The 10,276-nt window shown below is 47.1% G+C and overlaps 3 protein-coding genes across 7 annotated transcripts; 2 read left to right on the forward strand and 1 right to left on the reverse strand.

The window, feature by feature from the left end:
• The first annotated feature begins 158 nt into the window (after positions 1-158).
• On the forward strand, positions 159-1,587 carry LOC117587372 (transmembrane protein 11 homolog, mitochondrial). Its single transcript, XM_034278020.1, has 4 exons — positions 159-247; positions 555-703; positions 770-954; positions 1,011-1,587. The coding sequence occupies exons 1-4, from the start codon at positions 225-227 to the stop codon at positions 1,170-1,172; spliced, it is 519 nt and encodes a 172-aa protein (XP_034133911.1). The 5' UTR covers positions 159-224; the 3' UTR covers positions 1,173-1,587.
• Positions 1,588-1,723: 136 nt separating this feature from the next.
• Positions 1,724-3,288, forward strand: LOC117587369 (peptidoglycan-recognition protein LD). 3 transcript variants are annotated; one of them, XM_034278018.1, is made up of 4 exons: positions 1,724-1,915; positions 2,196-2,480; positions 2,688-2,866; positions 2,924-3,288. In XM_034278018.1, exons 1-4 carry the CDS (start codon positions 1,885-1,887, stop codon positions 3,242-3,244), a joined length of 816 nt encoding a protein of 271 aa, XP_034133909.1. In that variant the 5' UTR covers positions 1,724-1,884; the 3' UTR covers positions 3,245-3,288. The 3 variants fall into 3 exon arrangements, with proteins under 3 accessions (XP_034133909.1, XP_034133907.1, XP_034133908.1); XM_034278016.1 differs by lacking the exon at positions 1,724-1,915 and having other exon boundaries at positions 1,927-2,480; XM_034278017.1 differs by lacking the exon at positions 1,724-1,915 and having other exon boundaries at positions 1,927-2,480; positions 2,927-3,288.
• LOC117587368 (alpha-tocopherol transfer protein-like) lies at positions 3,261-9,083 on the reverse strand. 3 transcript variants are annotated; one of them, XM_034278013.1, is made up of 2 exons: positions 8,990-9,083; positions 3,261-4,545 (listed from the first exon to the last, which is right to left on the reverse strand). In XM_034278013.1, the coding sequence occupies exon 2, from the start codon at positions 4,474-4,476 to the stop codon at positions 3,484-3,486; it is 993 nt and encodes a 330-aa protein (XP_034133904.1). In that variant the 5' UTR covers positions 4,477-4,545; positions 8,990-9,083; the 3' UTR covers positions 3,261-3,483. The 3 variants fall into 3 exon arrangements, with proteins under 3 accessions (XP_034133904.1, XP_034133906.1, XP_034133905.1); XM_034278015.1 differs by lacking the exon at positions 8,990-9,083 and adding an exon at positions 6,760-6,866; XM_034278014.1 differs by lacking the exon at positions 8,990-9,083 and adding an exon at positions 6,215-6,426.
• Positions 9,084-10,276: the final 1,193 nt, after the last annotated feature.

The following is a 10,276-nucleotide window of genomic DNA, read 5'->3' on the forward strand; positions in this document are numbered from 1 at the left end:
TTTTGATGAAATTATAGTTTTAGCGCTGAGTATCCTAACTAGCTGGTAATATTGAATGGAATAGCAAAATCGAGGAAAAGTATTTAGGATTACGGTATATTTTTGGTCTAGTTTTTAAACTGAGAAGGTATATTTGTTAGGGTCGTGCAGTATATTTCATCGATAAGTCCGCTGTCAACTGCTATATATGCAACATTAACAAACAAAACAACATTAACAACAAAATGGTTAGCAGAGGCATAGAAAGGTTTGTATTTACCGAATAACATTCGCGGCGTCAGCGCCGAAGACTACTCAAGACGCCTGCACGGCCAGCGAGTGCAACGGAGTTCTGGAATCCATCGTAGGGCACCTGGTCTGGTTATGCAATTTGTTTCGCGGCTTTCTTTATTTATCTGCACCAAACGGACAATGGCTTCTGTGGAGCGGCAGCTGTGATGCAGTCGGGCACTATCTCGCGCCTACGCCGCGACCTTAACCTTGGCAGCGACTGTGGCCACGGCCACGGGTGCAGATAACCGTGATTGATTCTCTTGTTTTGTTTCCACTTGCAGTGCGAGCAAAGTGCCGACATTCCATGTCATACGGGAGGTGTACGATAGCTCCAATGCCCACGAGCGCTTCGAGGCCGAGCTGGAGAAGGCGCTGGAAGCCAAGGTAGACTTTATTATCATCGAGCCGCCTCGCCTCGGCGACGAAACAGGTGAGCAAATGGAACAAGAACTTAAACCATTCATTGATTCATTCCCTGCTTGCTGATGATTGACAGGTCGCTGGATTTGGGTTGGCAATTGTCTGCACAAATCGGCTGTGGCCACCGGAGCTGTCTCGCTGCTAGCCAGTTTGCTGTGGCACGACAGGCCCATTGTTGCGGCACCCATCTGTGCGCTCTCACTCTTCTGCACGGGCCTGTACACAGTTTCCTGGAACTCGGATCCTTGTTGTCAATATCAGGTGATGTTTGTGTCCATTTATCATAGTGATTGCTAACCAACGACTCCCTACTGCAGGTGGAGAACGATGCCGTACTGGAGAAGCTGCCACTAACAGATGTATCCTCGCCTGTGATCCTGGGCTTTGCGCCCAATTCAAAAACCAAATACTTGCACCGTGGCGTCACTTTCCTGTCTGCAGCGCTGTGCGCTTGGCAGATCTGGCGGTCATACAAGTAGAGGCCAGGCAGCAGCATGTGGGGATTAAACAATAATTAATAAGTTTATTTTAGGCACCTAAGCGAATGCATTTGATTTAGATTTCCCCCTCGTACCAGTAACCAGCAACCAGTAGCCAGTCTTGTGTCTTGTGTGACACACACACACACACACACACACACACACACACACAAATTGCATGTGATTGAAAGTGTAAATTGTTGTAAAAGCATCGTGTAAAAGTCTCAGTTGTTACCAGCGCCATGCTCATGTCTTATTTTCGACGTATGCCCACGATAAAAGTTGGTCTTTTAAATGAGGAGCAGAGTCAGTCCATTGTTCGGAGAAAGCGCTGTATAAATAATTAAGTAAAATGCCCAATATTCTGTGTATAAATCAATTAATCATTGTTACTAGCAATTAATTAAACAAACAAAACGAAAACTAGTAAGAAAATCTAGAGAAAACCGCACAAATCTCGGGGCACAGCTGATTTGAGTGCACACAGAACACACAACACTCACAGCAGTCGGCTGCGGGTCGCTGCTCCTCTCTCGCTTGTTCTCGCTGCTCAGTTCTCAGTCGTTCAATGCATGCTGCTGGCAGCTGTACGATCATCGGCATCGTCGTTGTCGATCGATTGAGTGGCGGGCATTCCAGTGCAAGCCAGTAATAAGCTGTAGCAGCCAACGCTCAACGCGGAACGAGGAAGCCACATCCCATCAGAGCAGCCATGGATCCCAACCAGAGTGCAGTGATTGCGGGTGAGTGCGTGCCCAGATAAGCAGACGACAAGGTCTGCTATCTAGCAGCAGCCCTTGTCTGGGATAAGCTGAAAGATCTCCGCGGAGTGGCAGCTCAGCTCTGGCCTGGCCAACATGCCCATCTTTGTGAGCCCTTGCAGGCTGCGTGCGATCAGCAAGTACTATGCCCACCAGGAACAGAGCGGCCGCGACAAGCTGGCCCACTTGGCTAATCAGTTGAACACTTTTATCTTGGCTAAGCTCCGTCATGTGTTGTTTGCTCTATATTTCGCTATGATAGCATTGCGACACAACCCAGAGGACAGCGCCAACGACAAGAGCTGCCAATACACAACCCGAACCTCAGCACGGTCCCTCTCTCAGGGCACCTATGGAAGCCTGGGCACTGCGGAAGACATCTTTATAGCTTTGGATGTCACTGAATCATCGCCACTGCTGGAAAAAGCAACCCCTGCATTACCCACATTGAATCACACAAAAGACTGCCTCAATTGGCGCTCTGTGTGCTTGCTGCTGATGTGCGTCTGCGCACTGGGACTGGCTGCCTACTTGCTCTGGAGACAAAGTGAGTTTTTATAGCTGAGGCGGCAGATTCTTCTGCACAAATTGTTTGTTGAAATAAATCTGAAAGCGCTGTGAATGCCACGATAAGCCACGATGAATTTTTGGTGGGCAAATGGGCGCGCAGCGGAAGTGGTCGACTGGCGGGGCATGGAAGCTCCCAGCTTCATTGCTGAATTAACACATCGGTCTCCTCTCCTCTCCCTTGCAGCACAACTGCCTGGCCTTGGGTATCGCCTGAGTCTGATCGGGCACGATATCTGGAGCGATAGAGCGATGATTGGAAAGGGCAAGCTGCTGGATCCATTGGCTGTCGTTTCTGTTTACTTTACACACACGGAGAGTGAAGGCTGCACCGAGGATTGCCTGGAGCTGCTGCACAGACTGCAGGTGAGTTTATCCCATTGGAAATCACATTTAAGTTACACTTTTGCCATTCCCCCCCAGCAGCAGCAACGTCCGGAGGAGCTGCCGTACAACTTTCTCATAGCTGGGGATTGCCAGGCCTTTGAGGCACGCGGCTGGCAGTATGAGAGTAACTACGAGGAGCTACCACAAGCCACGTCCCTGGTGGTGGCCTTTGTGGGCAACTTTAGCCAGCGGCCTCCCAGTGTTTGTCAGCTGCAGACAGCCCAAGCACTGCTGTTGGAATCCCTCAAGAGGCGCAGGATCCAACCGGAATACATACTCCATGTGGTGGGCCAGGCGGAGGCAGTGCAGCAGCAGCTACAGCGCTGGCCGCGCTACGCTGGAGGAGAAGTCGAGTGAGCAGACAGCCCACTGATTCGATTCCAAGTGATTCCTTCTCGTTTATTGTACGCCAAAAGACACAATTACTGGGAGTATACAAAAGAAGCGCTGGTTGAGTAAAGCGGGGTGTGCCACCGAAAAGCAAGGCGAAGATCCTCCAATGAGGATCGGCAAAGCAATGCGCTGCGTGAACGGATGATGCCTAAGACTACGAAAACTACAAACTAGAGCTGTGGTGGGCGAGGTGTATCTAGCAGCTAATCAAACTCCAACTTCCGAAAGCTGCCCTCAATGGACTCGATCTGTGAGACGAAATTCGGCCCGTTGCCGCTCTTCTCGGAGTTGAAGCTGCTGCGCCGTTGGATGCCGCGATCGGAGAGCAGAGTGCACTTGTCCAGGCCCAGCACCAGGTCCCGCTTGGCGGCCAGTTCCTGCTTCCACAGTGCGATCATCTCGCGCATGGGCATGGTGCCGCCCATCTCCAGGGGCAGGCAACCGGCATCGACGGCCTTCATCAGCTCCTTCTCGCTGCCGTAGATGATGAGGCGGTTTTTCATCTTGGAGCTGACGCGATTCTTCACAAAGTCTATGAGCCACTTCAGCGTGGAGGGCACATTGATCAGGTGGATCTCCTTGTGGCGCATCGGCAGCGACTGTTCGCCCCACTTGAAGATGCGCGCAAACTCCGTGGGATTCCAGTTGGTCACGTGCGCTGTGGAGACGCCCGAGAAGTCCCCCACATGCGACAGTCCTGTGATCTGTGTCTCCTGATCCTCCATCAGGCACTCGTAGGTCAGGAAGTGGGCCTTCGCCTGGTCCGCGGCTGTGTGCACCTTTGGATTCAGTCCTTTGGCATTGATGATCACCACCCGCCGGCCGTGCTTGTCCCGCTGCGGCACTGCGAATATGTACCCCTGATCGATGAGATCTCCCAGTCGCGGCTCCATATAATCCAGCTGCGTGCTCATGTGCGGGAAGGTGCGTCTGATGTTGAGGTACTTGAGCATCGTCTGCTCCGCCATCGGCACGCTGAACTTCTTGGCGCGCAGGAAGCGCAGCAGGAACGTGTCATCGCAGCGCACATTCTGCAGATCCTCATTCTTCATCACCCAGTTCCTCAGCTGCTCCAGGCTCTGCTCCCGCGTGCATCGATCCTCGCGCAGCTCCCGCTTGGCGATCTTCAGCAGCGACTCGGGCAGCTCCAGCACCGTGGACTCTCCTTGGTCCTGCATCAGTTTGGTTTCCTTCATCTCTCTATCGTGTTTGGACTGAGTCTTAAGTTGTTGTTGAAGTCAAACTCTGTACATGGATTGTGGCAGCTGAAAGGTTGGCAAATAAAAGGCAATTTTTAAATTAAATTAAATCAAAGAATTTCCCTGCTTAATCATCAGTCAACTGGTGGCAGCTAATTAATTCTTTATGGCAGCAAAACAGTCATTCCATTCATTCATTCGGTTTTAATTCCATGACAATGCCCATTAAAAGGGCAAACTAAAAATTAGTTCAAGGTCCCAGCGAGATCTCAAGGCGAAACCCTCCGATCACGATTCGCTGTAATTTGCAAATATTTGCTAATTAAAGCACACAAGAGACAGCAGCCCAAACCCAAACCGAACTAAATGCAAATGCACAGACAATATACTCGTGGAGATACAAAAATATTTTTTTTTAAAGCGGCATATATTATTTTCTCGCCTGTGTCTGGCGCGAGTTTCTTTGGCTTTTTCGGCTATTAAAATGGCTGGCATTATGGCCAAATACAATGGAGTTGGTCCAAAACGAAACCTCAACTGCAAATTGGTTCAAGTTCAAAATTGTTTACCGAAAGCGGGTCACAAGTATTGAACATGGAAAAGAGATATTCATGCGAGTGTAAGACATAAATAATTAGCCACAAGAAAGAGTTTGTACTGTTTGTCTGTTGCACAATCTCCAGAGACAACACAGAGAGAAAGATGTTGTAAATGGAAATGGTGGGGTGTAGGGCTTCTGCCCCCGTTTTGAGTGATTTCTGTTTGAGTCGCACAAACACACATCCAACCATTCATCCAACAAAACATTCAACTCAATCATCATAATACATGTTTGTATATTTGCACACAAATTGTGATTCGACTTTCGGCTTGTTTTGACTCTGCTCTGAGTATATTTGCCCTGTTGCCCTGTTGCCCTCTTGCTCTCGCCTGCTGCCCTTTTGTGTTTCTGTCCAAAAATTTCATTTTCCCATGGCGACCCGACAAAATGCAAATTGGTTCGTTTCGTTGCAGAGGCTGTGCCATTTAATTGATTTGTTATTTTTGGGTATACCCATCCAGAGATACCAGGGACTGTTTTGGTGTGTGTAAATTTGCATTTGCTTTCGGGTTCGGGTTCGGTTTCGGTTTCGGTTTTGGTTCGAAGTTTGTCGCTTTTCAGTTTTCAGTTTGCGCTTCTCGTGTTCGCCGCCTTTGCGCTTTTCGTTTTCCCTCCAACTGGAAATGTGATTTCAAAATGTCATTGAGCAATGCAATGGCGGATCCAACTTGGAACCCTCTCTCGGATCACACTCGGAGGCTTGCTATCTATCTCTTTCTTTGCTGGCTGTTTCAACATTTGTATTAGAGGCTCTTGAGGCTCTCGGCGGCTCGTGTGCGGTTGCTTTTGTGGTGTGCCTAACGGGCTAATAATGCAACAGGCTCTGCCAATCGTCGTTTATTTTATTTGATGATTCTCTCTCTCTCTCATTGCAATTTTCCCGATTTCTTGATTGTCGATTGATTTATTGAATGGCTTGACTGCTTGTTTGTTTGTTGATTAACTTTATGTGCAAATTTTTAATTAGTTGATAGGAAAAAGGTTTCACAAGGTTTGAGTTTTACGCAGGAAAGCAAATTTAAATGCTTCCACAACTTATGACAATTATTTGCAGTTAAGAATTGCTAAATCCTTTGCAAATCTAGCTCCTGGCAGCTCTCTTCTTATCACAATCACTGGAACACACTTACACACCTGTGCTGAATCCTTTTTGTCTACAAATTTTGTGTCGCCCGTTTTACGCTGCGTCTGCGCAATGCTCAGCGCCCGTGTATAGATCCTTGATTGTATAGTTTGCTTCCTTTATTGGCTAGTTTATTTATGCTGCTGCTCTAATAATCTCGCAAAAGACAACGCGCCACAGAAAAAAACTTCAACGTCCAAACAGCGCGAGGTCCAAATAACGAATGACGTCCACTGTCGGAGGCTTCGGGCAAGCAAAACAACGAAGCCAGCACAAAAATTGTTAAAGAAATTAACTGGATTATATAATGCCCACAGCACACACACACACACAGAGACACACATACAGGTGTATACCACTCAAACCGAAAGCTTGAGCTATAGCGGGGGGGATTCGAATGCAATCTGATCGGTTTACTGTTGGTAAATGCTGCCGCTTGGTGTTGCTGCTGCTGCTGCTGCTGCTGCTGCCCGCTGCATGGCGTGAACAAGTTTTTGTTTTTATTTTTGGATAGCCCGAAACCGAAAGTGCGACGCTTCGTCTAAAGTACACGAACCTTTAGCCAGGCGGACAGGCGGCAGCCTCCAAGCCTGCGTTCCCAGCCATCAAAGGTAGCCATAAAAGTATTAAAGACTTACGGCTGCCACTGCCACTGCTGCTGCTGCTCAGCTGCTGCTGCCTCTGCGACTGCCACTGCTCAGCTGTTAAGCAATCCCAAAGAGGAGGCATTGAGGCACCACTGAGCAAGTGAGTCAGTCAGTTGGTCAGCAAAATGGACTGTAAATCAGGTTCGCTAGCGGTTCATTTTCTCTACTTTTCTCCGTCTCTTTTCTCTCTCTTTGCACTTTGCCTTTTCATGCCTACCAAATGCGAGTATGAAGCTGCTCAAACCAAGTGCCCTGAGCTGATGATTGGGGTTTATTGATTACTCGCCGGGTACATGAAATGCAAATTTGCATTTTCATGGCATCCAAGCGGCAGCCCCAGTTGGCAGTGCAGCGGGGAATGGAATGGTATACAACCTTGAAAATGCAATATCCAATGCCCGCTCCTTCATTGATGGTAATGATGGTGTCGCTATTACTATTAGACAGACAAATACCTAATGATACAGCGAGCCACCACTCGATCCGATCCGAGATACGTCATCTGTGGCTGGGTCTCCAGTTGGAATGCGAGACATTCCCAATCTTGATGGAGTGGACTGCAGTTAACAGATGTTGGATGTTGTTTACGGGTGAAAAGCAGTGAAACTTTTCTTGTTTTGTCTTGTCTTGTTTTCAGGGCCGTGTTCCGCGTTGCCCAATGGGCAATGGGCGAAGGGCGTGGGTCTGTCTTTTTTATTGATTGTCTGTCTGATGCATTCATTGCAGTCATCTGCATGTTAATTTAATGATTCGTTTCCGCAGGAGGAGGCGGAGATACGCCCAAAGTGCTAAGTAACTCATTAGCCCTCATTGTGACGATGATAATTATGTGACTTTGCTCAACATTTGACGCTGATTGAAGGGCGCCGCAAAAGCGCGTGGGCAATCCTTCAGCTTGCAGTTGGAAATCCTGCCCAACCTTCGCCAATGTAATTGACCCACTCCCAGTCCACATTTTATACATATTTTAGCTGCCATTATAACCGCTCCACCCAGCTCTGTGATCTGTTGGGGGGATCTCTCTGTGTGTGTGGGTAATGCCTGTAATGTGCTCACTCATCGTTGGCACGTTTTTAATTTTTTTCCTTTACGTACATTTACAATTATATTTTGTTGGTCTTTTTCTCCGGCTTGCCGCATAACGAGTTTTTCAACACTGAGAGAGGGAGAGCGAGCGAGAGATGCCCCAACCACAGGCAGTTGTCTGCGGCTGTGTTGTGTCTGTGTTGGTTTGCGTCCAATTGCTCCACATCAGCCATCAGCTGGTAGCTGGTGGCCCATAAAGATGCCGCCAGCAACCGCTCTGCCACCTTTCAATGTGAACAATAATAATTTTTAATAAACACATTACACGGCGCGAAGCAGCCGCAGAAAACAATTGGCAACAATGTCTGAGAGCAGTTGGTGGTGTGGGGAGTGGGAAGAGCGGATGGTTAGCCCCTCATGTTGAGTAAATCTGACGGGGGGAAACCTTTTTCGAAATGCCATTACAAGCGAAATGCCCCGATACCATGACTGAATGGAATCACTGCCCACGAGATTTCTGTTTGTGTTCGTTTTTCTGCGTTTCTGTTTGCTTCGTGATTTTGGTCTTGGCCATAATTAACGACAAAGAAATTCAACCGCTGTGCCGCGGCTTAATTATTGAAATTTCGAAAATGACCCAAACATCCCATGTTCTATTATGTTTTCGCGGATGATTCTTGGCTGTGCGTGGCTTCTGGCCATGCCAAAATCTCACAGCTTGACCCGCGTCCGCCTCTTGATCATAAATAATTTGCATATCATTTTGTTTATATTTTCCTTTTTTGGTGATTTACGCAGAACATAATTTATCATTTCAACAACGCTTTTAAGGGCATCGATGTGGGGGATGTACATACATCTCTGACTATTTGCCAATGACGCAGTTTTGAACGCTGCCAAGACGCACTTCTGTGAGTGGCACTGAGCAAACATTTTCTTGACTTACTTTTAGTCTTATGTTTGTGTAAAGATTTCGCCACTGGTTAATTATAATGACACAATATGATGTCGCTGCTCTTGAGGCTGCACTCGCCGACGACCATTGTCGTAAATACCAGGGTAATATAATTGCAGGAGACTCGACTGGTTAACTGGAGCTGGTTTGGTACCTACCTCGGCTTTGATTTGTCCACCAAATGTCGTATTTCCGTTGGATTATTAGCTGCCAAACTCGCGAAACTGCTTTGGAAACGTCTGAAACGCGCAAAGGTTCAACGCAGAATCAAACAAGACACTCAACTGATCAACTTGTGGAAACAAAAATCTGGTTTGAAGGAGCTTTGATAGCGCGCGCAAGTCTAAGAACACATTTAATGGCTGTATTTTTATGGCTCACAATGAAATAAAGTAAATAAATCAACATAAAGCTAGAATTCGACCATACTTAGACTCTAATTGATTAAATCTTGTTTTATTAAACAGTTTGCTCAGATCTGTAGTTAGTTTGAATTCAAAAAGCGATAGGGGAACCAGCTTTTCTTATCGATATTCAAGCACCATGTGTCGAGGTGACCATGGTAGGTTTTCAGTCAAAATACTATTTCATATCTGATCGACGTCGATCGCTGATGTTGGTTTTTTGCAACACTGCAAAGGGTATATTTGGTATATATACGACGGTCTATCGGTATATTTGATCAATCATTCCGCGGTCACACTAAAGAACAGTTATTCGCGCACATGTTTTAATTTCTTTTTTGTTTGTTTTTATTATACAAAATGCATATAAATACGTATACAATTAGTGAATTCCAATAAAAACTATCTACCCAAGGGTTTATCAATGCACCTACAGTAAGTGCCGGCAGTTCGGATGCATTCTTTGTACTCAATCGCTGCATTCAAAACATTCGCGGGCTACTACGCAGTACGCAGCACCCCACTCAATCCCTACCCGCACCACTCTTCAACTAGTATTAACATTTAATCCGCTGCTGGCCCATTCAGAGTGGCCTGTCTGTCTGTCTGGTGCAGCTGCCACTCCACCAAATAACCAAATAAAAACGTGCAAAATAATAATCACTGGCATGTTCTGTTTGCATATTGCATATTTTTTTGCACTTTTTTAATCATAAAATCATTTCATAAAAATGATTTGAGCACATTCCTTTTATTTGTTTGTGTGTTCGCTTACATGAGTACCCGCACCCCAGTCCCCAGTCCCCAATCCCCAATCCCTATGCCAATACTGCCAACTGCCCAGCCGTGACCACAGGTCCGCCCACGCCGCTCGGTGGCTGATTTTATTATCAATTTTCATAAAATTTTTTGCAAATTTTTGTAGCACCTGGCGGACAGATGGATCGGCAGCGACATCAGCCCAGGCCCAGGCCCAGTCCCAGTCCCAGGCTCAAGCCCATTCATTGGTAGCCACGTCAACCGTCAGCACAGCCAATTACG

Source organism: Drosophila guanche, unplaced genomic scaffold (genome assembly GCF_900245975.1).
Source record: "Drosophila guanche unplaced genomic scaffold, DGUA_6, whole genome shotgun sequence".
Taxonomy (NCBI): Eukaryota; Metazoa; Arthropoda; class Insecta; order Diptera; family Drosophilidae; genus Drosophila; species Drosophila guanche.